Source organism: Poecilia formosa, unplaced genomic scaffold (genome assembly GCF_000485575.1).
Source record: "Poecilia formosa unplaced genomic scaffold, Poecilia_formosa-5.1.2 Scaffold347, whole genome shotgun sequence".
Lineage (NCBI taxonomy): Eukaryota > Metazoa > Chordata > Actinopteri > Cyprinodontiformes > Poeciliidae > Poecilia > Poecilia formosa.
In genome coordinates this window covers 465,255-492,846 of record NW_006800286.1, presented here as the reverse complement: position 1 = coordinate 492,846, position 27,592 = coordinate 465,255, and the positions used below count along the sequence as shown (strand labels likewise).

At 38.1% G+C, this 27,592-nt stretch overlaps 3 protein-coding genes across 5 annotated transcripts in view; 2 read left to right on the top strand and 1 right to left on the bottom strand.

Moving 5' to 3' along the window:
• Positions 1-14,968, top strand: part of ano8b (anoctamin 8b) — a 44,329-nt gene extending 29,361 nt beyond the window's left edge. Inside the window, exons 6-19 of the mRNA XM_016661875.1 lie at positions 422-549; positions 643-804; positions 888-1,040; positions 1,922-2,048; positions 2,136-2,191; positions 2,268-2,342; positions 2,523-2,657; positions 5,377-5,624; positions 6,751-6,910; positions 6,983-7,372; positions 9,272-9,463; positions 9,598-9,729; positions 10,532-10,642; positions 10,918-14,968. Of these exons, the coding sequence (XP_016517361.1) occupies positions 422-549; positions 643-804; positions 888-1,040; positions 1,922-2,048; positions 2,136-2,191; positions 2,268-2,342; positions 2,523-2,657; positions 5,377-5,624; positions 6,751-6,910; positions 6,983-7,372; positions 9,272-9,463; positions 9,598-9,729; positions 10,532-10,642; positions 10,918-11,661 (2,813 nt within the window). The 3' untranslated portion in view covers positions 11,662-14,968. The remainder of the gene's footprint in view (positions 1-421; positions 550-642; positions 805-887; positions 1,041-1,921; positions 2,049-2,135; positions 2,192-2,267; positions 2,343-2,522; positions 2,658-5,376; positions 5,625-6,750; positions 6,911-6,982; positions 7,373-9,271; positions 9,464-9,597; positions 9,730-10,531; positions 10,643-10,917) is intronic.
• A 1,042-nt stretch (positions 14,969-16,010) lies between these two features.
• On the bottom strand, positions 16,011-20,525 carry dda1 (DET1 and DDB1 associated 1). 2 transcript variants are annotated; one of them, XM_007574246.2, is made up of 5 exons: positions 20,173-20,525; positions 19,667-19,747; positions 18,060-18,111; positions 17,700-17,761; positions 16,011-17,584 (listed from the first exon to the last, which is right to left on the bottom strand). In XM_007574246.2, the coding sequence occupies exons 1-5, from the start codon at positions 20,179-20,181 to the stop codon at positions 17,477-17,479; spliced, it is 312 nt and encodes a 103-aa protein (XP_007574308.1). In that variant the 5' UTR covers positions 20,182-20,525; the 3' UTR covers positions 16,011-17,476. The 2 variants fall into 2 exon arrangements, with proteins under 2 accessions (XP_007574308.1, XP_007574309.1); XM_007574247.2 differs by having other exon boundaries at positions 16,011-17,581; positions 20,173-20,521.
• A 1,200-nt stretch (positions 20,526-21,725) lies between these two features.
• The window catches only part of abhd8b (abhydrolase domain containing 8b), a 64,187-nt gene continuing 58,320 nt past the window's right edge, over positions 21,726-27,592 (top strand). The window contains exon 1 of one of the 2 annotated variants that reach the window (XM_016661883.1): positions 21,726-22,076. Coding sequence is in view for 1 of the 2 variants with exons in the window: in XM_016661882.1 (XP_016517368.1) it covers positions 24,750-24,772 (23 nt within the window). In the remaining variant the exon portion in view is untranslated. Of the gene's footprint in view, positions 22,077-24,513; positions 24,773-27,592 lie in introns of those variants that run through there. The other variant, XM_016661882.1, reaches the window with a different exon arrangement.

The following is a 27,592-nucleotide window of genomic DNA, read 5'->3' as shown; positions in this document are numbered from 1 at the left end:
ATCCTTACATCCTTACATCCTTACATCCTTATATCAATTTTTTGTGTCCATCTGTTCATCCATCCATCCGTGGATGTATGCAATTATCCATCCTTCCATCTGTCCGTGCATCCATCCTTCCATCATCTATCTCCATCCATCCATAGATTCATAGAATTATTCATTCATCCATCCAGCTATCTAAATAAATATTCCTCCATCCGTCCATCCATCAGTCGCTCCATGAAAAAAGATTTTTGCTTAAAATCTTTCAATTTTAAATAGAAATAGAAATAGCAGGAGTTTGTGATGGGGATCAAGGAAATGCCGCGGCTGGCTCGCTTTATCCCTAAAATCATGCTTGCATAATTCTGTTCAGGATAAACAGGATTATGAACCTTTAAGTTCGTTTTTCAGCTTGTTCTTTCCATATTATTTACAGATGACATCTGTGACTACTTTGGGGTGAAGATTGCGATGTATTTTGCCTGGCTGGGTTTTTACACCACCTCCATGTTGTATCCTGCTGTGATCGGCTTTGTGCTGTGGATGCTCACAGAGTCGGATCAGGTGAGAACACAACATTTGGTGGCCTGAATTATTAACGGGAAGACACCGCTGCCTGCTTGCTGCCACAAACATGCATCTGTTTGTGTTTCCCAGACGAGCCGTGACATCTGCTGCGTGGTGTTTGCGCTGTTCAATGTGGTGTGGGCCACTCTGTTCCTGGAGCGGTGGAAGAGGAGGGGAGCCGAGCTGGCGTACAAATGGGGAACGCTGGACACGCCCTCCAAATCACTGGAGGAACCGCGGCCTCAGTTTCGGGTGAGGGGGGCTGGATTTTATTCCTCCCCGTTTCCACCACGGCTTCCTGCTGTTTTTAGTTGTTTAATGCTCTCTGTGTGCAGGGAGTGAAGCGCTGCAGCCCCATAACGGGATGTGAGGAGTTTTACTACCCGCCGTGGCGCAGGCGGGTGTTCAGGTGGCTGGTCAGCCTGCCCATCTGTATCCTCTGCCTCTGCTTCGTCTTCCTCGTCATGCTTATTTGCTTTGAGCTGCAGGTCAGGTTTTCTTTACTTTCCTGCTATTTTAAATGTAGCAGATGCGTGCTAAGAATTGAAAATGTTTGGTCTCAGCTCACCAAGCTGTAGCTTTGTAGCTGAATTTGAAGATTGGTGTTGTAGTCCAGCAGTGTATTAAACGTCAAACAACATGCCAATGTTTTAGATATAAAGTAAGCATTAACTAAAAATGTAGGAAGAGGAGAAAATAATTAATCTATAGCTATTTAAATATTTAATTAATCACATAATTGTCAGTGATGTTCATTGAATAAAATTATAAGTTGATATACGTTAAACTAATACTTTATTATTTCATGGTTAATTTCCCCTTATCAAAAATCTAAAATCCTGCAAAATACAAGAACAGCTCAATGAATTGTAATGTGAATGAATGAATCCAGTTTAAAACATGACACATTATATAATTCACAAACATAATTCTAATTATGACAATGTTTCTCTAATTAAACTAATTTTTATTGATGGTTTTATTTTGATTTTCTGAGGAAGCGAGTTTGGTTCATCATAAGCTGTATCTCCTCATAAGTAAAATTAATAATTGCTGGAATTACTGACTATTTGTAGTGAATCTATGAATTTCCCTTTTTGAATTAAATTAATAAAATAAATTCATTGATATTATAATTTTTTGTGATGCATTTGTACATGCACCTCTTATCGTCTTGACCGAAACTAAGCTAGCCGTACTAGTTTAGTCTGACATATTTGCTTAGTTATCTGTCAAACAATAGATAACTATTGTTTGATAGTTATCTATCAAACAATAGATAACTATTGTTTGATAGTTATCTATCAAACAATAGATAACTATTGTTTGATAGATAACAATAGTTATCTATCAATGTCTTTTGCTGCAGGAGTTTGTGATGGGGATCAAGGAAATGCCACGGCTGGCTCGCTTTATCCCTAAAATCATGCTTGCTATCACTGTGAGTGCATGTGACGAGGTGTACAGGAAAATCGCCTGCTGGCTCAACGACATGGGTGAGAGTCCAGCATCTGGTCAACACAATACAATTAGCTTTATTGATGTTTCCTGAGCTTAACACATTCTGCTCCTCCATTCTGTAGAAAACTACAGACTCCAGAGTGCCTATGAGAAAAATCTCATCATCAAAATGGTTCTTGTGAGTAATTATCTGTCTAATTTTTCCATGTAATATTTAATCAGTTGTTCTCACCTTTCTTTTGTTTTTTTTGCAGTTTCAGTTTGTAAATTCTTATCTCAGCCTTTTTTACATTGGATTCTACCTCAAAGACATGGAGCGTCTGAAGGAGGTAGGAAACAACCCCATATTTGCTTCAAGCATTACACAGGCTTACACAGTGTGCACTAGCATCATTTTATCCTCTAAATGCTTTGCTGTGTCTGTCTCCTCGCATTGATATCCACGCCCATTCATCCATACATCCATCCATCCATCCATCCATCCATCCATGTTTGTCTTTGTGCGGAAGATGCTGCTGGTGTTGTCTCTGTTGCGAAGTCTGCAGCGGCAGGTCCGGGAAAATCTGCTGCCTTACATCCTCTTCAAGATCCAGATGATTGTGGTCTCAGTGCCCTGGTTCTTCAGGGCTTTGCTCAAGTCTAAAGTATGACTCCTATTGACTCCTGGAGGGACTGAAGGTCCACTTTGTCTCACTCTGTCACCTCTGCTTTGTTCTGGTTTGTCTGTTGGTGCTGGGAAACTTTATTGCTAAAGATGCAACGGTTGCAAATATGTGCCTGGTTGGCAAACTACAGTTTTTGTATCTTTTTACTGAAGATGGTAGATACATATCGCTGAGACCCCTTAAACCTATCGATAATCCATTCACCCTTCCTGTTATCTGATTAAAGTCTTGCTCTCTTGCAGCCTGAATGATCTGAGACATTGAGGATGTCTGAGGAAATACATTTTCCTTTTAAATAGCTTCTTTCTTCCACTGAATTTATTTTAAACATCTTAAAGCATCTGAAAATTGCTTCAGCTAAACCCAAAATTATTCATACTCCTGACAGATCAAGGCTTACAATAATATTTTAACATATGTGTTTTGACTGAAAGTAGTTTTTAGATTTTAGAAAAGCACTGCCATAATCATGACTTGATATCATTCAAGAAGGTCATTACTAAAGATAAATCTTCATGAGCACAAGAGCAAAAACCTGTTCAGGCATTATAACAGCTAAAAAAAAAGTTTTTTCCTTTCATTATTGAGAAGGGTGTTGATAATTTACACTTTCTCATCGAAATATAACAAAATAAATAATGTTTTCCAAACTTTATACTCTTTTTGCAGTATTTTATTTTTTTAGGACAAGGCCTGTCTCATTTCCTTCTAAATCTAAACCTTCTAGAGGGATGAATAATTTGGGGTTGACTGTAGCTTCTCTACTCAGTAACAGTGTCCACACTAAAGACATTTTGCTGTTTGTGCCACACAGCAGAGATGTGCTCACTAGTCAGAAATATGATAGGATTTCTGATTGGTTGGTCAGCTCCAGCCAATATCTCAGTGTTGCTTTATGTTTTGGACATTTTCTTGTATTCTTGTACTTTAAGCTTCTGTTTCTTTGTAGCTTTAGGAACAAAAGTCTACAAACTTGCCATGATAATTTCTTGCATCTTGTAGCATTACACCTTTTTGATTTTCTTCTTTGAGGTCATTGTATGAAGATGTTTTCCACTTTGTTTCCATATTTGTGACGGCCTCTGGGACATTTGGTCTTTCGTTTCTGTCATTTTCATTTGCATTTTTGCTTCTTTTACTATTGCAACCCCTTACAGTCTGCAGATCCTGTTGTTTTCTTAACTGGATTGGCATAGTTTTCCTTGTTCCTGCCTCTACAATCAACTTCATTTCAATATTTGTTGAGCTAAACTCACTTAAGAAGTTCATGCCCATCACTCAGTAAGCAGAAAGTGAAATAAGCTGAAAATATAATTTATCGTGACTCTAAAATTAAACAGAAAGCTTCTTAGTAAAAACAATATATCTGAAAATCTTTAGTCAGCTCTTTTGTTAAACTCTGTTTGTGACTCGCTGGTGTTTGCGCTGGCTGTTTCAGCTGGTATCAACAAAAGGACAAAGCTCCTTTCCTCAGTTTCCTAGAAACTGGATGTGACATTGTATCCAAGTTCTGTCAGGAATTTATTGAGGCTTAGTTTGTTTTAGTCTGCTGTCCTTTGCACCAGCCTTAAAAATGTTACCATACATACAGTGTGAGCCTTTGTCCATGTAAGCATTTCTGTTTACATATATTTTCCGGAATGAGTAAAACAATTATTACTGGGTAGTTTAGAGCAGTTTTAGTAATGTTTTTGCAAGATTTACCGGTCTCCTACTAATATTTGTATGTGGATCCCTTGTGGTTCATATGACCAATGGATCCTGTTTCCTTCCCAGAGATTTAATGCAATTTAGATTTTTATACACATTTAATACAAAACCTTTTGTAATTTGTGGACCATCTGTTTTTCAGACAACTTCCGAATAGGAATGATCATTTATATCATTTATCAATTGTTGTAAAAGAAATTATCATAGTTTTCAATTCTGACTTTCTTCATAAATTCAAATTAATGTTGAACAAAACCTCCTCAAAACGACAGCATTATCTGAAATATTATTTTAAAAATTTCCTCCATCGTCTGGAGAAAATTGTAACGTTATCAACAAATATCATTATATTTTAAAATATGATTAAATGCATTCACCATGTCTTCAATTTAGTGAAATAAATCAAGCAAATACATTCACAGGTATATTGTAAGTAATAATTTATCATCATTTTTTAAAATCATTATCACAATTGTGCCACAAAATATTGTGATAATATTCTAAGTCCATATCTCCCACCCCTCTGACCCAGGTGGGCCCCGTTGTGGTCCTCCATGTTAGTGATTCTTCATCTAAATTAATAAAGATAATTTTTTTTTTTACTTCTTGAGGTTTTATTGCTGAGATTATGAAACAAAGAAACGTTATCTGTAGCAAATAAGTTGCAACTGCGAAGGTTTTGTTTTGCAAAAATGAAAACATCAAACACGTTTCTTGTTTTATGACCAGATTAAGTGCTTAATTAAACACAAAAAATTTATCAAGTTCAAGCTGATAGGTGTATGTAAACCTCTTTTTGATGCTGTAAATGTTCTCTTCTTGCTATGGTTTGCCTTTTGGTTGATTTTAGATTTGGTGAATTTCCCTCATGGTGGTATCCTGCTCTTTCTTCTAAAGCTCTTGCCTTTATCTGACACCTTGAAAACTCCTTTTGTTTTCTGCTTTGCTCTCTTGGTAAAAAAACAAACTTTATCCCTCTTCTTGCCAGATGTTGGCCACTCTGCTCATCATCCGCCAGTTCCTTCAGAACGTGAAGGAGGTTCTGCAGCCTTACCTGTACGAGCGCCACAAACTGGGGGAGCTGTCGCTGAGAGCCGTGTGGGACCTGCTGCTCTCAGTCTTGCTCAAATACGCCCGGCTGGCGGCCGGGAAGGTCCAGGCCTCACCAACGGACCCGACCGTGCCTGGACCCGGACTGAGGGGCACACGACCTGGAGTGGGGAATCCAGAACGAAGGTCAGCTCCATCAAAATTCGCTTTTAGATCAGGCGTGTCCAAACCGTTTGTCATATGGGTTAAAATTGTCAAGTCAAAAGGTCTTGAGGGCCAAAACATTGTCATATTTTCTAATAAAAACTGTAATATCTTAATTGAATAAATTAAGGAGTCAGATTTTCTTTTGTGGGCAAGATATTTGTAAACTACTGTAGAGTCAAAACTTAAGAAGGGTTTTGCAGATTTGTCTTGTTAAAATAAATATGTCAGGTGTTTATTGAAAAATAAATAGCAAAACCGTAGTCACTTCAGAAGAATAAAAGCAGGATTTAGGTAACTTTGTGAATGGAGCTGAAACGATTTCAGCCTTACAAAAGAATGCTAAAAGTATAAAGATGAATATTTTATATTTTAAATGGATGTATTAGGCGAAATTCACATTTTGCAAGTTTTTGTATTTCCATTAGTGTCTCAGCTGCTTCTAAAACCAGCTCAAGTGCTAAAAGAAACATCCAACCTATTTTTGGCAATACATTAATATTTTCTGGTGTCTGGAAAGTCAGCTGTTTCAAAAATCTCCAGAATGTAACATCACAAATCACCTAGCAACCCCAGTGAAGCCCAGCCCATTACCTAGCAACCCAAATGTAGCTCCAGCACATTTAGTCAGCAGATTTTCCGCTTTATGCGCTATGCAATGGCTGCTAGAAAAGACAATTGTTTTGTTGTTGACTTACCATCCTGAAACCACTTGCTACATTCTTGTTGGTTGTGCAGGAGGCTCTACTTCTGCTTTTTAAAGATGTCCAGTTGTACAATTGTGCATCTATTTGCAGCCATTTTCACATGTGAGTGTAAATGAACATGTTTTTAAATTTGTATTATTCCTGAATTGCAGCCATGGGCTGTAAATGAGCCTCATACCACACGTTGGACCCCCATGTTTTAAATGAAACTATAGCGTGCAGATGAGTAACTGACACTAATCATTTACTCTCACATCTGCTCGGATTCACTCCATCTTCCTCCGCCATTGTGCCGCTTGCTGTTATGATTCATTCCTGTCAGACGTTTAGAGAATAGCTCCAGCGAGCTGCTTACACTCTCAGCTTGCCCGACACGTAACCGCTCATTTAACTCCTCGCAGGGAGAAGAAGTGTTTGAACGGCGGCTGTGGAGTGCCTGACGAGGAGGAGGGAGGAGAGCGGGACGAGGCTGACAGCGGGAGGTTCAGCGAAGGAGAGACAGAGGAGGAGAACGTGATAGACTGTGGCCTGAAGCTGAGGAAAGTCAGCTTTATAGAGAAGGTACAGAGCGGAGCGTCAGATGAACTTTAACTTTTTGTGAGAGTAAAAATAACAACAGCTGCTGTGTTGAAGGTGGACAGAAGGCCGGCCTGTGGAGGAGCCCCCATGGAAAACAGCTTCCTGGAGGAAGGGAGCCCCACCATGGTGGAGAAAGGAATGGACCCAGCCTCTGTGTTTGAAATGTGTGATGACGACGACGATAATGGAATCCATGATGTGAAGGACCCGGGAGGGGGAAGCGCCGAGGGGCTCAGTGCTGCCGCTGCAGCCACTGCAGGCAGCGCCGCCCCGCTGCCGTCTGCCTCAGATGGCGCCGCGTCGCTGCGTCACAGAAGAAGAGGCCAGAGTGTGGAGAGGACAGAGCCTAAAACCAAACGGGAGTCATGGATGGATCCTCCGGAGGAGAGAGAGAGCACAACGCTGACTCAGGCTGAGATGGAGAGCTGCATGCAGACCTACGCTGTAAGAACGCACAGTTGTGAAACTCAGCTTCATTTTGGTTCATATGAGATTATAAGTCTCTTCAAAGGGCGGGTTGTGGCAGAAAGTATTCATAAAATCTATTAACAAACTATTAAAATATTAATAAATAGCTGTCTCTGCTTTCAACCATTTTTTCACACAATACAGGTAAAAGATATTTTGATTTGATTGATAAAATAATATTTAAGTCCTGTTATCTTGACAGTTCTATTTATGCATCTGGCCACATAAAATGTTATGGCAGGCCAGATTTGGCCCCCAGGCCTTGAGTTTGACATCTTTGCTGTAGAGGTTCAGGTCCTGCAATAAAAACCAGAAATCTGTCAGAGTTTAAGGCAGCCTGCCAGCAACACCGTTATGTTACGCTCCTGTTATTATTGTTTATTTACTGCAGCTCATCTTCCATCATTATAAGATTAACTGAATGGGAGTCAGAATTTAGCTGTAGTGTGAATTAATTAGGTTTTCAAAAATTCAACAGCAACAAAGGGAAATTTATCATTATTCATGTCAAGCTTGGTTAGCAAACAAACCCATAAGTAATGATGTATTAAAGGGATCTTTAATGGTGCAGTTTGTAACTTTTACAAAAAAATGTTTTTTTAACATATTTGTTAAAACTGTCAGCTTGTCCTGACAGTTTAATAAGAGAAAGATCATCTGAAAAGTTTCAGCTCCTCCACCTCCTCCCAGCGCTAATATCTGAAGAAATACATCAAGCAACCAATCAGAGCCAGAAGGAGGTTCTTAGTGCTGTCAATCACCATCCTGCATGTGCTGCTCAGTGTGCTAATGGCAGAGAAGCAACTTACTGTTACAACTGTTATTTGTTCTCATTGGTGGCCATGCTAACTAGTCTTAGCATTCCTGTCAGGCTCTGTTGTGGTGAACCAGCTGTGTTATAGCAGGTGTGAACATTGCATACATGAGGGTGATTGACAGCGCTAAGATTCTCCTCCTGGCTCTGATTGGTTGTTCCTGATGTGTATTTCTGTAGATGACCACAAAACTATAGGAGAAGGCAGAGGAGCTCGATTTTTTTCACAGATTATCTCTCATCATGACAGTTCCAACAAATATGTTAAAAGTTACATACTGCAGCTTTAATGTAGAGAAAGCATTCTAAAAGTCAAATTAGGTAAAGATATTAAAAATATATTATAGCTTCATTAAACATTTGATCTCAGTAACTCCAGCCTCGAGTTTCACTTGTCCTGTAACTTTTGCTCTAACACACCTGAATCAGGTCAGCTACTCTCTCGGCATGTCAGCAAGTTTTGCAAAAACCTGGTCATTAACTATTCATTTGAGTCAGGTGTGTTAGCGTCGGATGTGAAAACCTCTTTATGAACTGGCACGCCCCCTTCTGGCTGAGAAAAGTACGCTTCTCAAAATATTAGTGCAACATGCTAGATTTCTTTTGTGGGAGAGCAATGTGTTAATAATGCAGTTTTTACTCTGGTTTGTTATTTATTTTACCTGTCTTAAAGGGACAGTGCGCATTAAACTACATTCAGTTGGTAATGCAATTATGTCCGATTTAGTCGTCTAGGTTCAGTTTCGCCTGAAGTCCCGGTCAGACAGAAGGCATTGAACAAGAGAAAAACCGTTAAATGATTGTTAATTTATCAAAATACTGACAAATTATTTGAAAACAGAGAAGAATACAAAGCTTACAACAGAAAAATGTGTGTATTTTTCTTGCTTGGTTCCTAAAACAACACTTTTACACTTTCACTCATTATGCATTCATATATTATACAATCATATTTTAGCTGCACAGACAGTTCATCAACAATGCAAAATATTCAGAACTTTGTCGCCAAGAACTTTATCTATATAGTAAATAAAGAGATGAATGTTTCACTTGTCTTTTAGGACACCTTCCAGGATTACCAGGAGATGTTTGTCCAGTTTGGCTACGTGGTTCTCTTCTCCTCTGCCTTTCCTCTGGCTGCCATGTGTGCACTCATCAACAACATCATCGAGATCCGCAGCGATGCCTTTAAGCTGTGCACCGGGCTGCAGAGGCCGTTCGGACTCCGAGTGGAGAGCATTGGCCAGTGGCAGGTGAGGCTCATTCAGTCCAGAGCTAAAGTATGACAATATTTATTTAACTTGCAAATTGCATAAAAAATGTAATAAAAGTTTCAATTTTTGCAAGCAGAAACAACATGACAGAGTTTTTTATTACTTCTTCTCAGACGGCGATGGAAGCCATGGGCCTGATTGCCATCATAGTGAACTGTTACCTGATTGGTCAGTGCGGTCAGCTGCAGCGGCTCTTCCCGTGGCTCAGTCCGGAGATGGCCATCATCTCTATTGTCATCCTGGAGGTACCAAAGAGCAAACACAGTTTAATACTACTTTTTATAAGTGCACAGAACATTTACACATTCCTAATTAAGACTTTAAAATGTGAACATGTTTTAATTATTTTATGCAGTTGTTCCAAAGGTGTGGTTGAAACCTGATTGTGGGTAGAGAAAAGTCAAGACTTGAAAGGATTCTAATAATTATATATATTAAAAAATTGCTAAAATAACTAAGAATAATTTTTGTACAAAACTATTTTTAATGCATTTTCCTGGATGTTTCTTCATGTTTCTTCAGCTGTAGTAAAGCAAATCACACTCCCACTTTAAAGATGCTATTGATCCCTGTTGACAGTGATTGTAAGGACTAATCAATGCTCTACAGTGTTATACCCTAATATAATAATTCTACCAATATATCTTCCTAAATGTCAATATTACACCTTATTTGATGTTTTTATATATAATAAAATGAAAAGATTAGTAAAATCTCATTACTTTTCAGACATAATATAATGAAATTGCTCTCATAAATTCTGTATATCTCTAAGCTGCTGCTCCAGTCAGGATTCTTTAGTTTTAGCTCGGTCTGCTCTGCACGCTGCGGCTGCTTGTATCTGAAAGACAAGAACAGCTTGCAGCTCCGTCCTGGCCTGATTAGGAAGTCAGGCGTGACCAGGAGGACACTTTCACAGTCCACAGGTTTTGGTGCAGAAATTACCTGAAGTAAATGTTATGTTGAGGCTTTATCATCCTTTCTGGTGTCTAATTCAAACATGGTACATTAACTGCAGGAATCTTCTTCTAAATGTGTTTCTTTCAGCACTTTGCGATTCTCTTGAAGTATGTCATCCATGTGGCCATTCCTGACATTCCTACATGGGTCAAGGAGGAGATGGCGAAACTGGACTACCAGCGAAGGGAGGCTTTTAAGGTAAAGGAGGAAGCAATTTGTTGGCAGTGATTGGAGTTGTTGAGGTCCAGCTGGCACCTTCACTGCAGCACTTCAGCATTATGTGGAGGGAAAATGTTTATTTTACACCTGATTTATTTTAAATTTTGGAAGTGAAAAGGTTTACAGCCTAACATAAAAAGGAAAACTGCACTGCAGACGTCTTCCTGCAGTGAGGGGATTTGTAATATGAGCAGAGCGTTAGTGCTGATCCTAGTAAACACCTAATGTGATTTTTATTTTTCTCTTCATTGCAGAAGCATGAGCGGCAGGCGCAGCAGCATTACCAGCAGCTGCAGAGGAGGAAGAGGGAGGAAGAGGAGCGGCAGAGGCAGGCGGAGCATATGGCTCGCAGGGAGAGGGAGCGGGATGACAGCAAAGGTGACTCGTCTGGGGATCACCACCACGACAAAAATCACGGGAGCAAATCTCGCTCCGGCGGCGGCGGAGGAGGAGGGCCCAGCGGTTCTGACAAACCCAAGAGGCCCAGCTCCCTGCTGGCCAACAACAATGTGATGAAGCTGAAGCAGATCATCCCGCTGCAGAGTAAGTTCTCCTCCAGCGGCGCGCGCTCCCCGCAGTCGCCCACCGGCAGCGAGCCCAAACTCCCCGGGTTCCTCAGCTTCAAGTTCCTCAAGTCACCCGAGAACAAGAAGGAGGGAGCCGCCGCCGCCGCCGCATCTGCTGCAGCCAGCACCAACACAGCCGCAGCATCATCATCATCATCATCCTCATCATCATCAGGTAGCAGCTCTCAGGAGCGTTCTCAGTCACCCAGTAAGGCCTTCAACCCTGGAAAACTGTTTAACTTTGGAAAATCCGAAGGGGGAGCGTGTGTGAACGGGGCTCCGCCGCCCAGACCCGGAGACGGGTCGTCATCGGAAAGACAAACCTCCCGCTCCGACTTGAACGGTGTTCCCGACGAGATCCCTTCTCCTCCGGGGGAGGGATCCGAGAACGGACATGCTGCAGACTTGGACCCGGCCAGTTCGAAAATCTAGCAGCTCCGGAGGAGGAAAACTACATATCAGCCGGAGTTGATGTGCTTTACTGTGAGAAAAGGCCCGAAAAGTTCCTGTTTGTGCGAAGGGAAGCAAACAGGAAAAGATGAATCGGATGGAAGATGACTGTTGTTCCGGTCTGCTTTCTTGCAGAGAGACAAAAATAATCTGGCTTTGTACGACAGACGCAAGCCCTTCTGTCATGACCGAGTAAAACACACTCACTCAAATTCTTCCTTGTCTGCAATACGTAAAGAAATGCATGAGCTGCGTTTCGACTATTTTAAGCCTTTAAAGCAGAAAGCTATGTTTCCTGATTTCCTTTAGTCAGAAATTGTAAGCATCTTGGTGGCCTCACGTGAAAAAAATGAACAAATAAAAAAGCCAGTTGTGAAAGGATAGGGGTTAAAAACAAACATGGAACGATTTCCAGACTTCATCCTTCCCAACACAAGTAAATATTTTATCTTTCTTTTTTTATTGTAATGAATTTTTTGGGCCCTTCTCTTTTGTAACGAAGCGGATAAATGGAAAAGCAATATCAGTCAGTGTTTTAATGATTCTCAGCAGTCGCAGCATAAATCACCAGCTTTATTTTGAAAGCAGAGGTGACGTCTGAGCGTTTAGTTCCCTTCCCTTTCTGTAACAGATTTTAAAAAATCACAAAGTAAAGAGCTTTGTAAGTCAAATTACCCGTACCGACATTTTTCCCAGGAGAAATTTAGAGGCAGTGGCTGAAGGTGATGTTTGGGAAAGTGGAGCATGGATGATGCCTGTAGCGAACCGGGTAAACACAGATGGCACTCCGTTCCACACACTCCAGACGAGGCAAAATGAGTCCAGAGGTAAAGAGGAGAAAGTTGCACTAAACCCCAACAAGAAGCTTGATTCCAGCGTGATTCACTACAGTATGTTACACAAAAACGTTTCTCTTTTTAGTATCTACTGCTCCCTCCACACTTGTTCTCTCCTGCTGTGATGAAGCTTTGAAATGAATGAATTGTTTCCTAAAGCTGAATAATCCCTCAGTAAAAGTTATAGAAAAAACCCAAATCTTAGATATCCCCTATTAAGAAAACGTTTTCATCTCCTCAGCGCCCCCTGCAGGCTTTCAGTAGCTCTTACCTCGTCCTCTGACTGACACGTTCAGTTCCCTGCAGAAATCACAAAATGTTTGTTGTATTTTAATGTTCATGATACAATTTAGCAAAGTTCACAAGGCTATTAGATGTAAGACGGACCCCCAGCATCACAGGTCCTCCACTGTACCAAACAGTATTCATTCTTTGTTTCAAGAACTAGAATGTTTGCTGCTAAAAAGGCTAAAAAGACAAGAAAGGTATTTCCTTTTCCTCCATAATTTCTGTTCTTAGACTTGACGATCGTAAGATGCAGTTTTTTAAATGAGCTCTAGAGATTTTTTATTATTATTTTTGCCTTCATTCCCTTTGTCCTCACTTTGAACAGTGGCAAGATTAACTTGGATCCTCCACCTGCCCCTTTGGCTAAGAGAAAACGACCTGTGTCACACCATATTAATACCCCAGGGAAACAAAAGTCCAAAACCAAAAACATTAAAAACTACAAAGTGGAACTCATTAATATTTTATTACTAATGTCTATAAGTTAGATTTTAGTATTTTTCTCAGTAAATTACTGCAATAAAAGATAAATGTATGTATTTCAAGGCTTTTTTTTTTTAACGCAGTGCCAATAAGTGTGGAGGGAGATGTTTTATCTCTGCTCTTAGCAGTTCTGATTGTTAAACACTGACCATGCATTTTGTTTTTACAGTACAGTACCAGTTTTTTCCATTGACTTTTCCAACTACATGTAATATTTTTCAATTTATGGTTTTTAATTTGAGATGTACAGTATTCTACAGCAGATTTAGACGCTAACGAGAGAAAGAAGAAAATTGTTAAAACAAAAAAGTAAAGATGTATTCCCTGAACTTGTTGGAGTGTTATGCCTCAGTTGGTTTAGTTGGTATTTTATTTTGTTTACAGAACCCTAAAATTTGAAAGGAGGCTTTTAAGAAAGCTTTTGCACAGTGCTCTATTATCATTTAACCTGCTCAGTTAACTTTATGTAAACTCATCATCATGCAAACAGTAAGTCATTATTTCATGGTTTCCAGAAGGTGGTGCAAGCTTATAAAAATAAACATTTACCCATAAAACCATTCTGTGGGCATCAGGATGCAGCAGCAGCACAGGTTTAGATGGAAAAGCTTGGTGGAGTCATTACACTGTAAAACACACGTTTCACATGTTTCAGAGGCCACTGAACTGTCCTGTGGGTTAACAGATGGAAACATTAACTATGCATTTACACACTTTCACCTCCAACAAGGACTTTGGCAATAACACTGAGTGGAAGCAGATACTGTAGATCGACATGGAGCAGCACATCTATCTCCGCCTTTCTTCACTTCTCTTTTCTTTATTTATGGAGAATCTTCACTGAATCTGTTGAATTAATGTGTTTTATTGTTGCCTCTGCCTTGTCAGACCAGTTTGAAATGAGTAAATAAAAAAAGATTTAATGCAATACAGAAAAAAAAACCACACAAGAGGGTAAACCATGTTGCAGCATCAGTACTATAAGCGTGTTCTTTAACTTCTCTGGAAGCTGTTCATTATAAATGTAAAATAGGAATTCCCGGGATGAGAGGAACATATTCTGTCTTTGTGTGTGTCGTTAAAAGGCTGGGATGTGAATTATTAAAGAGAGTCGGTGCAACAACATAAACAAGACGTAGATGTTACAATGTAGCTGAGCTCAGTCTTATTTAAAAAAACCCTCCCAGTTTGCTGCATTTGGATTTCAGGGATGAAGAACAGCACGATGCATTCGAGTCCCTTCGTCATCATCATCTGTACACGTGTTTTGGCAGAAGGCTGGGATCGGGCTGTTTGCTGAAGCTGTCAAGTTTTTATGTACAGTTCCACCTTTTCCCGTTCAAGCAACAAATATCAAAATAATTTCTCTTCATCATAAATTAAAGGCAGCTGGAAATTTAGAACAGATGAGGGATTTTGATAAGCCTGAGTCGCAGAAGCTGGCTTTGATCGGGTCGAGCTCTGACGTCCCTCACAGGAAGCCTCTTCCTCTTTAACAGGAAATCAGTGCGATTGGGCCGAGTGGATTTATCAAATGCGTCACGTTCTGGGATTTGAGTCGGATGTGAACGGGTCAGGTTCTCAACGCAGCTTCATTAAAACCCGACCCTAACCTCAAAAATCAGATGTTTCATCGCAGCCTCACTGACACGACATCAAACGCTCTTCCAATGTACAAAAGAGAAAAAAAACAAAACAGTCTTTTAAAGAAAAATACTGGGAAATGGGATTATTTATTTCTGTTAATTTATTTTGTCATATTTTTGTAAAATCTGAAAAGAATAGTTAATAAAACTCTTTTCAAATGCATTTTATGAGTTGGGAGTTTGTTTAGCTGAAACAGTTACAGTACATAATGTTGTCGGTACTAAAATGATGTGTCGGCATTTTTCTTTTGTTTACCACTACTGTTCTGTTTGAAAGGAGTAGGAAGAAGTGAACACATATTCCAGTTTAATGAAATATATTACTTACTGATTCAATGATGATCAAAAATAAACACTTAGGGTTCTGTAGAGAGGTTACAATTAGAAAACATCTTACTGGTAGTAGATAAGAGTGTCTGGCAAAAGTATTAAAAATACTTGAACTTTTCTTCCACTTCACTTTTGATCACCAAAATTATTTCTATTTGTTCAATATCTGGAAATTCTAAAATTTTGGGTGGGGGTTTTAGACAACCTGGGAAAGCCTGGGTGATTAGTAAATATGGAAGAAATATAGTTTTATTCGAAAATCTGGTGTTGAATTTATCTTTTATAATTGATTTAAAAAGATAATTGATTTTTTTTTTTTTTACTTTAAAGTCACTATCAAAAATTTCACTTGAAAAAAAAATTCCTTCAAAGAATAAAATCGAATGCTAATGTGGTGGACAACAAACACCAAAACCATCCCAACGAAGCACGGTAGTGGCAGCATGATACTATGGGGTTTCTTTTCTTCAGCATGGGAAGATTAATTTAAATACTGAGCAACACATGAAAAACATCCTGCGTCTATCCGGTATGTAATGAGTTTTAATTGTAATAAGTAAAACTTTTGATTATTCTGATTTATTGACGTGACTATGTAACCATTCAAAATTGCAAAATAAATCACAGTGAATTGTTAAATATAAGATATATTTTATCATTGCCTATCGGTCTGCCCAGTTTCACATCTAATTTAATTATCTTTTTTCAGAGATTCAGATTCACATTTTAAGAACCACGTGACAAAATCTAGTTTCAGTGAAGCTTTATTTGAGCAAAGTTTAAAGGAACATCTGATCAAACACACAGTATGGGAGCAAGGCCTAATGTGGAGCTGAACAGTCTATCAGAGCAGAAGCATATCATGTTTTTATGATTTAAAAAAAATGGATATCTACACTGCTGCATCTGCTGATAAAACATCAGGAGGCTTCGACGTGACTCTGCTGGGCAGTGATAACAAGAAGCTTCATCGCAGTGTAGCGGTTTATGACGTCAGAATGAACTGAAAGTAAGAACGCTGCTTCCCATGCTCCATGTGCATTCTGTGGCTGAAAACGCTAAAATATCCCTTTTGAATCCCACTCTGTGATAATTCATGCCAGATCTCAAAGTGAAAAAAAAACCTTCCTAGACTGGAAGATGCGGAACGCGGCCAAGCCGGGGCATCTAAAGGGAATCGGACCACGATGACGAGCTGTAAGGCCTCTAGGCTGATACCTTCGGTTCTGTAACAAAACATCCAGCAGTGAAAACAACAACATGCAAGCCAGAGAACGTCCACTGGGCATCAGGGTGCTTCCTTTCCTATTGCATCCATGGGTGTGTTTTTATTTATTTAGGAAAACACAAACTTACTTAATTGGATAATTCTGATGGTAACTATTTACACACACAAAAAAACAACTTTCCTTTCATGTAATTAGATTTTTTAATTTTTTTTTTTTACCATCTGTGCTTTACGGGTCTGAATTCCTTCCTTTAAGAAAATCACATTTTTATAGCCATAATCAACGAGATGCTAGGTGTAAAAATGCATCTCAGACAAATCAACCTAAATCCTACGAGCACAAGTCCCAGATTAAAACACAGATATGAATATAGTCGCATCTTATGGGGAATTTTGGAGGAAATGGCTCTACTTTGTGCTCTTTGTCACAGTGCTTTCTTGGTTCTGTGGAGTTTTCAGAGATGCTGGAGCGCCCCCGTGTGGTTAAAAGTGGGCAGTGAAACAGAGTGGGCACTGCGGCTGGCAGGAAGCTCAACAACGACGAGTTGTAATAAAATTAAGAGTAACAAAACATTCACGTGGATCAGAGCGGATCTACACAGGTTTAGTTTTTAAAAGTAGCTTTTTCAGTCCAGTGTGTCTCCATCTCAACTCTACACACTTTAACACTCACACGCTTCACGCAAACAGAACGACACGCATCCACAGCGCCACACGCATACAAACGCTCACAGGTGTACAGTCTCACACGGGGCGGAGTCGACATGTCAATAAGAGCCAAAACAAAAACATTATGATGGATTTTGACTCGATCTTAAACACAGTCAGCCAGGAAAATCCTGATCAGTGCACCTCTTTTCAAAACTACCACGTATTTTTATTCAGGTTCGCCTAACTTTCTGTGTTCATCAGTTCACATAGGCTACACCCTGTATGTGCACATGCCATTTGATCCTCTCACACACAAACACAAACACACACACACTTTATGAGTCGTCATTCATCTCTTGGCTGTCTGTCCTGGCGATTTTCCTCGGCGGTGCCGGGCTGTCCACCTCGCCTTGTTCCTGTTCCCTTTTCTTCGCTGCATTCTGCTTAAAACAAAACCACAAACACATTAGCGATAATCCAGTCATAACAAGACAAGTTTTTAAATATTAATATAAACTTAGGTTCTAGAAGAAGGTATTAATGAAAACACTTGCTCACCTTTTTGTCCCACTGCTGATGCAGGTAACGCAGGAGGATGTTAGTTTTCTCTGTTACAATAACTGCAACGTCAAATAAGGAAGATCAGGTTAGTAGTTCTTAAAGGAAATTAACATAATATCATCACATGTAATAAATGCACAGATTAACAACTCCACAAACTTTATATCATTATCACTCTGACTTCTTTTCTTTCCTCCCTCAGTCAACAAAACCTCAACCTGTCCTCGATCCCCCCCTGCAGCCAGGTACTACTCTTTAAAATTTAACTGATTATTCAAGTGTTTTTGTGACCGTAGTGCAGGGTGTTATAATAAATCTGCTAATGCAGCCAGTCTGAAGCCGCTCCCTGTGACTCACTCTGTTCAGAAGGGTATTCCCGGGTTGGGAGGTAAACAGACGGCCTTCGGTTCTGCACAACAAAACACAAAGACGAAAGAAAGAAAGAGACAACAGTCAACAGTTATTCTCATTTACTTAAAAAACAAATTCCCAATTCAGTTTCAAAGCAGTGAATAACAGTTTTTGAATTATTTAAAAAAAAAAACTATCAGCTTAATTTACAACATAAATGTACATTAACCATAAGTAGTATGATAAATGCGCAAAAACTTCAACTTTAACCTTAAATTTACTCAGAATAACTATACGTTAAGGGTTTAAGGAGAAAAATAATCTCAATTTCTTTTTCTCCAATACAACTAGAACATTAACAGCCATTAATAATGGTCATTTCACACAGTGCATGAACAAACTGTTGTACACAATGACAGTCTAATGTTGCCCCAGAGTAGCTTTACAAGGCGTCTGGGAGGAAATAAACGCAGCAGATAAAACAAAAGCCGGTCCATCCTTCACATGAGTTTTATGTTGTATATTTTCATTTGCAGATAGTAAGTAGTCAGTCGGGTTGACAGATGTGACCAAAAAAGGAAGGGAGCCCAGGAAAAAATAAAATAAAAAATCTGCTAAAAAAGGCTGCATTTTTTCTGAAATAGGATGTACATAAGATTATTCTCACACATCTACTTTGATTCGACGTGTATTTTAGTACACCTTCTAAAAATATGTTTAGCAATTAAACATATTACTAAAATTGAAATATTTTATTTTCAATGCAAATTTTAGAAATTATGTATAGAGGAATTATATATTAATACCTTCAAGTAGATTGTGTTTATATATATATATATATATATATATACTTGTCAGGTTTTACAGCCCATTCAAGAGGCCAAATGAGTCACTGACCAGCGATCTAAATGCATGGGAGCTGGAACAGATTAGTTTATCCATTACCACAGTGATGTCATGCATTGACATGATGGTGATTGTATTTCCCAATATTCACTCTAATGTAATCATCCTGTTTAGCCATTAAACACAGGGACTAGTGTTCCAATAAAACATCTGCTGTAATGGGATTTATACATTTTTTATTTCTGCATTTCGTTTGAAATAACAGTGAAAGCCAGTAAAACTACAGAGCTGTGTGACAAACTTTTGTCCTGAACATGATATAAATAATAACTGACCAAAATGGAAAGGTTTCTTAAGACTCCTAGTTATACATTTAATGAATATGTTGTTTAAAAACCAAACACACAACAGAAAATCAAATGTTTCTCCTCTCTGATGTTATGCTGGATATCGATGTTATTTATGTTAATCAGAGAACATAGGACAAATATTTTGCAGATGACATTGTTATGCAAAAAAAAGATTAATGAGCTATAATTTGTTTTGTGTACGATTTAAAAGATGTGCTGAGTTACTTAATATAATTTGAGGGATTTTAAAGTATTAAATTTCTAATGATGCAGAGTGAAAGCTGTAAACTTCAGGCTGCTGGTGGAAAATCTTAGCGTTTTTATAATGAACACTTTATATTTAACATTGAACCATAAACATCAAAGAACTGAGTACTATTGTTATCCATTTACAATCATGCAATAGCTATTACTCACTGATGCTTTACAAACTGAGTCTGCGTGGAATCTGCTGAAGTTGCTCTTATTGTAGACTGGAAGTCCTTTTAAGAAATCAGCCTGAGGGAAAAGATAAGAGATGATTATAAAAACAATAATTTTTATGAGCAATATCGACGCTTTTACTTTCGTTTCGTTGAAATATGTAAATGAATAATTCCCAATTATTGTCTAAGAACTGGACATCAGCATATATTTTAGATCAAAGACTGGGCGTCACCTCCTCTATACAAACCTAGAAACGTACATTTATCCAGCTACTGTCCCTAAAACATCAACTGTGACCTGAAAGCTGAATGCACCGATATGAGCCGGAGTTGACCATGAACATTTCAGAGAACAAAAATGCCGGTTTGGCCTGAAAAGAAAGAGCAGGTGTGGCAACCAGCAAGCTAACATTTAGCTACACTTAGTCAGATCGCCATCACATATTCTCTATATTTCAGACAAAAGCCAAAGGACCAAACGTGCTGTACAAGGAGTACCTTCTCCATGATGACGATGGCAGAAATGTCTAACGTCGACTCGCCGACTCGTGGGCTCGACTCTGTGTTTGTTGTGCTGCTCGTTATGGCCGCGATAGCTAACAGGCTAGTCCACCGAGGTAGCTAACCTGACGAATTTTACTGCAAAACACAGCAACGACCTTCACATAGAACTTCTGGTGTCCATTATATTTAGATAGATATCCAGGTGTCAACTAAAAATTATACAACACTCATAAAACAAATAAATCCAAGTTGACATCCCATAAGCTCATAAAGCTATTTACATATGACTTCGTCGGCTAACATGATAGCTGAATGGTAGGGATGTTTACTTGGCCACGCCCTTGAAGCAGCTATTGGCTTACTCCCGCAACACGTCATAAAAGCTCGACCAGACAACCTATCAGGAGCCAGATCACAATTTGCCCTGTTGACGGGCCCCGCTCTTCGACATATTGAGTAGTGATGGGAATTTCGTTTCTTTGCAGGATCCGAATCAATTGGCTCCACTCATTTAAAAGATGTGACCCATGCGTTCAACTCTCAAATTGCAGAAGTATTTGCACCTCTTGAACCTCATTTTCACATTCTAACAAATTATAAACACAAATATCAATGTGTTTTATTGTAAAATACAAAATGTAACCTAATTGTTAAATGAAAGGATTTAATATATATATTTTTTAATCTGAAAAGTGTGGTGTACTCTTGTACTCACCCCGGGACTCTACTATATCTTGCAGAGCCACTTCTTTGCTGCAATTGCAAATAGTTTTTATGTATGCCTCTACTTCGTTTTTCAACGAAGCTGAAATTCAGTAAAATCGGATAATGAGCATATAGTTTTCAACTTGTCATTTCCATTAGCCCAGTTTGATATTAAACTGGGTTTTATAACAAATCAATACCCTTTGACTTGATGGATATGAAATATCAAGTCATTCAGTTGTATTCTGAGAGTATGATTTATAGAAAAAAGAATAGTGACGAATTTAACAAATTTAGAAACAGTGACTGAGATGAAGCCTTATACTGACAACAGTGATTTACTTTATAACATGTTTTCCTTAAAATTTTATTCTTAGGGACTTTGTCTCACTTCACGAGCCTTGCTCTACATATTTATATTCCACTTGAAGATTGGTTTTAAAAGTTTTAAATATTAAGAATATTTGCAAAAATATTTCAGAATTTGACAGAAAATATTTGAAATACTTTGACATTGTATTCTGGGAAACAAGGTATTTAGTCTGGTGGGTCTGGTTGCTTTACAACATCAGACTTTCTATACATTTGATTTTGTTGAATAAAAGTCATGATGGACAACATGTGATTCACCAAACAACATAGTAAACATTATGTCACATTTACAAAGAGATTGAGATGCTCTTCGGGGAGAAGGAAGGTCAGTGGAGGCCAAGTGATGCTCAAAAGGTATTTGAATCCAAAACTTACTTTCTGCAAGGCAGAGCAACCACATTAAAACACAAGCTTCCTCTAGGGATGAGTTTGATATGCTATCTTCCCCTCTTTCGCCAGCAGGGGGCAGCTCTTCACACGCGCATCAAGGACCAGAGGCAGATGGATTTAAAATCCTCTGACACAGACGGAGAGCTCTGGAGCGTCTCCAGCCGCCTTCACTCATGTCCCAGTATGAAACTGGAGGACTGCAGCTCCTCTCTGATATTTGACTGCATCTCTGGCCCCTTAGAAAGACATGTTGTCTGCTGGCACACACTGGCCGGCCGCCATGTGGTGGCTACTCTCGACAGGCCAGCGAAATCCAGATAAATTAGATTATTGGATTGGCTACAACAGATTATAGCTCTCCTTCGATGCTTCATAAGAAAGCGGCACCAGTTTGATCATAGGAGGTTTTATGAGATAGAGCCTTGATAAAGGTAAGCTTTCTCCTTCACTTTGGTGTAATTTTTTAAATCAATATGTTTAGTTTTCGTTGTTTAATTATTTAGCTTGAACTCAAGAGAAACGTTCCTGCATACAAACCAAGCAGAGCTGCAAGCTACCTCAGACAGGCGGATTATTTAAATTTAATATTGCATTTGATTTGGGCAAAAAAAAAAAAATTGTTTTAGAGTGAAAATGTTCTGGAACTTGCCTCATTTTCTGCAACATAAAGCAGCGAGCTCTGTTCAAATGAGCTTCACTGTTTAAGGTGAATAGGTAGAAAAATGCCAAACAAAGCAACAAAAACACTGCAGCTCGGTTTTAAAAACTAATTTATTTCTCAGTGTAGAGCATGCTTTCAGTCCCACATTGTGTCAATATAAGCTGTTATGTGTTCAAAGTTTTGCTAAAAGTATATTAGACATTATATTCCAGTTTTTACACACACAAAAAGATGCATTTCTGAACTTTAACTTAAGTTTAAGCCAATTTAAGCAGGCAGAATTTGTTTACTATAAACACGTTACTGCAACTGGTAACAATTACCAGTTGTAAACAGGCCACTGTTTATTTTAGATTTTGGTATATTAGTCCAAGTGATATTTAATAAAAACTCTGTTAGGCTTTTACAAACCAGGTCTACATTTATTTCACACACAGGTTGCAGCCTGTGCTAATTTTCTGGACACCATGCAGTGGTTGTGTGTAACATGTGCGTTGTTATGTCATAATCTTTTACATCCAATGACAACAGAGGCACTAAAACCTCAGTAAAACAAATGAGGATCACCACATTATTTTTCAATGAGGTCCATATGGTCAGTCACTATGATGGAGGTTAATCACCAAAGTAAAAAATAACCAAAGATGTTTCAATATTTTCTATTATTAAGGTTTATAAATTGCATTACTAATTGAACAGATGGTAATATGTTGATTGCATCAATCCATATCCTTAAAATGCATTAGGAATAGTGTAAGCAGTTGCTAATATTGATACAGTAACATCATATATCCTCATAATTTTTCAAAAATCTTAGATTTTCTGTAAGATTAAAGTCTTTCATTTCCTAAATGATATATTTAAAGGAAGAAAGAAATTCCATATATGTCTTAGAATTAATCTAATCATGAATACAAATCACACTAATGTCATACAAATCACACTAATGTCCATTTTCTAAAGAAACAAAGACACAAACCTGTTTGTTGTGTTGGTTCTGATTTGTTCTTTTGTAGATTTCTGTTTTTGTTTTTGTTGTTTGAGGTGTTGGATGTTTGGAAAGTTATTCTCTCTGGTTTTGTTTTGCTGCAGCTGGAAGGATTTTTGCTCTTGCATTGCATTGCTCCAGCTGTGGTTCTGGACAAAGAGGCCAGTTGGGCTGAAAAATGTTTTGTTTCTGATTCAGTTCTATGATTACCCTGGATGGTTCCTTACTTCCTCACCTCTCTGACTCCACAAAACAAAACAAAACAAAAAAAAAACTTTTCCTGATCATGGTGCTAATGGGGAGGAAAACCAAAACTTTTGGGAAAATGTGGGAAGTGAGGTATTTGTCTTTAATTAATCACCTCTTTTTGCATTTTGATTAAATATTCAATGACTGTTTTCAAAGTAGGAGCAATTCATATCCTGTTATTCTTATTTAACCCAGGGGTCTGCAACATGTGACTCTTTGGACCTTCCACAGTGGCTCTTAAATACTTTGGCTTAAAACGACAAAGAAAAACAAGTATTGTTTTTAAATCCATATAAAATGAAGTTTTTAGCAGTTTTTATATTTTTCCACTGAATAATTTTCACAGCAAATGTCACTAAATGCACCAGTAGTATTTATTTAAATGTATTTCTCTTGTTGTTAGTGTATAAACTATGTGCAAATATAATCTTTTTTTGTAAAAACATTTATATTAAAACCTAAAAATAGAAATAAAATGGTTGTTCTCTAAAGATTGCAGCTTTCATGTAGAGAGAGAAGGACCACATAAAGAGAAGAAACAACCAAAAAAAATTAAAGGAAGTAATTTGTTTCTTGTGAATCAAGCTTGCAAAACTCTTTTAGTTACAAATCCCTTCTCCTCAAAGTCAGATCACATTTGTTTGAATAAAACATTGTGGGTTTGTTTATGGTTTGTGCGATTTAAATGAAAAGATTCACATGAAAATAATATTGTTTTGTGATTTCAACCTCCAGATTCTGGACCGTTAAGAAAGAAAAAAATTAACACTTGAGTCTTAATGGGATGAAGTATTTATAAGAGTCACAGCTGATGGTATCAGCTGCAACATTATTTGATCATTTATTAATATAAAATTGTCACTAAGACAACAATTTGTTAACCTACAGACCACAAACGGACAGCTGGATAAAACACCTATAAATTCCTGTAATAAATTCAAGTCTTTTTTACCTCTTATTGTGAGTAAAACAGCACACAACGCTCTGCATAGCACCCCTGTGCAGCCTGGGGATCTCCAACTATAGCCAGTGTGAATCAGCCATCAAAGCAGAGGCTGCAACACATTGTGCCTGAAACAAAAGCAGCAGCAAATGGAATGGGAGTGTAAAAAAATGCAGAAACTGAAACAGCAGCAGGCGTGACTGTTTTTCATCAAGATGAAGTGGAGAGATTTGTTGTTTGTACTAAGAGTTTAATCCCCTCCAATGGGGAGTGGAGCAACGGGAAGGTAAGATAATGCCACCTGCAGAGAGACTTGCAGACCTTTCTGCTGCTGCAGTTTCTGTGGCTGGTAAACAACTGAAACTAAACTTGTGGCTAGCTGCATTTCTTTAAATATTAAAACTCATTTGGTCCATGTGATTACTAACACTGCACATAGAGTCATTGCAATTTCTGGACATTTACCATTTAGTTTCATTTGCATTCTTTGTTTGAACTTTATGAGTCCAGATACTCCTGAAATGATCCAATTCTCTTTAATATAATTCAAAAGTAGCTGGTTGGTTCCCTGCAGCCCTTCAGCAGCCTGCACTGCTGCAGAGGGATCACATGGTGGACAGCTTTAACTCAGCGAGCTGAGTTATAACCGTCTGCAGCTATTTATATCGCCAAATGCTGCCGTAAGAAATGCGTAGAAAATCACAATGGATTCAGTTGTGAATAGATACCTGAGTGTAAAAGTTCAAAGCTTAGCCAAGTTTAAGTTTAGCTAAGTTTAAAAACACACACACACACACACACACACACACACACACACACACACACACACACANAGACGAGTCAAGAAAATCTCCAAAGGGAGGCAGGTTGATCAGATGCCCAAATAACCTCAGCTGACTCCTTCCACCGTGGAGGAGAAGCACGTTGGCAATGATTCCCCCCGGATGATGGAGTGACCCATCTAATCTCTAAGCTGACTACAGGCACCCTGCAGAGGAAGATGATCTCAATCATTGGAGAATGTCTGAATCTATTTCTCATGGCCATAGAAGAGACAGACTGGACAAATGAGAGCCTTGCTTTTTGGATCACCTTTCATCACAACAAGAAAAGCAGAACGCAGTCTGCAATACTTCAGATGAGGCCCCAGTTCATCTATTAATTCCCTTCTCCATCCTGCAATCATTCGTGAACAAGACACCGAGATACTTGAACTCCTCTGCTGGAGGCAGACCAAATCCTGAACAGGACTTTGCCAGATGAGAGTCCAAGTTTGCACTTTTAGAATCAAATTATGATGCAAACTGCTGGAATCTTATTTTTTAGGCTAAGTTTTTCTATTGCTCAGACTTGATGAAAATCTTTCTTTGTGTGTGTCTTTTTTTTGTTAAATTGTAAAATAACAAATTTTTAAACCATACTGAAGAACATGACCATCAGAAACAATTGTTTGTATAATAAAATGAGTCCTTGACTGTTTGAGCTCTGGCTGGATTATACAATGGAGTATTAAAGTCGTTGTAGATTAAAGAAAAAAAAAATTCTATAAAAACTGCAGACATTTTGAGATTAATTTAACATATTTAAAAAAAAAAAAATCAGATTTTCTTTGATGTTGAAAAGTTGAAAATTTCCAAGATTTTTTTTTTTTTGGTTTTTAATTTTTCACGTTTAACTGTTCCATGGTCTTAAGATATTGGGTAATTTGGTCCCTGAACTTTTTACTCTGGTTCAGCGTGGTCGCAATAACCCCATGTGCAAGATTTTTTGTGTGCATGGTTTCAGGAACAGACAGTCCGATGGAATAAATCCGTTCTTCTTCCCCGCTGTCTGACCGTGACATCTGCTGAGCTCCTCCTGAGCGTCACTCTAACACCGTGGCAGGGATACAAATATACAACATTGTAAAGTCAGAATTTATAAGAAAAGAATAATTTAGCAGAAAAATCTCAGAAGTTTTTGATTATTAAGTGGGAGATTTGTGGCAAAATTGGCAGAAGTCCTCTAAGATTGAGGGGTAAATTTAAGAAAAATTTTTCAGAGCATAAGCGGCAGATCTAGGCTCTTTTACTGTATCAGAATGACATCTTATGAGTCTGACTTTGACTTTGTCTGACTTTCTAATATCAATAAACTTTTGAGTTTTTTTTCTTAAAGGTTTCTAACTCTATAATGTCAGAAAATGTCTAAGGTTTAAGTTAATAAATTTATGCTTTTAGTCAAGGAAATTAATTTTTTTCTTGCAAATTGTCAACTTTATTTCAGAGAATATCGAAATATTTTTCATATAAATATTAAAGTCAATTTTTTTTTACTTTTTGGCAGAAATTTACTAAAAATTTTGGTTTATTGTAATAGCCGTAATACTCCTTCGTAGATTTTGAGCCTCATCTAGATGTATATTTGAGCATCCTCTCAGTATTTTTGCATCGTGCTTCAGGGTTTTATAAAAACAGACATGTTAGTGCTTGTTTGTAGTAGGTGTTGATGTACGGTACTGTAGAAAAAGGTCCTAGAGGGTCCTTCGGTTATGTTTTTAATGAATGCTGCTCAAGACAGGAGTGAAAGTTAAATTAAATTTGTTGCTGATTCATTAAAACTGAATGTTTTGGATACAAAGCAGGGAAAAATACTAAAGTGTTGCTTTTCTCACTGAGTTCAATCCAGACAGCTTCAAAGTATTAAAAATATTCTCTTTACAACCCTTAAGGCAAAGTCACCATATTGTTCTGTTTATAAACTGTGTATTTCACCAAATGACTTCAAATTTCATGATAAACTTTTCAAACTACAGACTTAAAATTGATACAATAGTGATGATACAATTGAGTATTTTTTTTTTTTATATTTGCACTTTTTTGACAGGAAATAATTGTTTACAGTTAAATATGGATCATTTTATTAAAGCTGTTATAGTTGTTTCCTCCATTAGTTTAATGTGTTGTGGTTGTTGGCACCACCTGGTAGAGATGTACAAAGCCTTAAAATAATTTACATTTTCCTCTGGAGAATAAATTTGAGACACAGATGGCATTAAATGAGTCAGATGTTACTTACAAAGGAAATGACTGCAAGAGAGTGGGTCAAGCCCAAGTGAAAGTTCACT

Bases quoted from the DNA above. Each gene is read 5' to 3' on its own strand.
- dda1 (XM_007574246.2), bottom strand. The intron at 17,762-18,059 runs GTGAGTCACAGG...TTGACGTTGCAG, and splicing joins GGAATACCCTTCTGAACAGA to TTATTGTAACAGAGAAAACT. The intron at 17,585-17,699 runs GTGAGCAAGTGT...TTTTGTTTTAAG, and splicing joins ATCAGCAGTGGGACAAAAAG to CAGAATGCAGCGAAGAAAAG.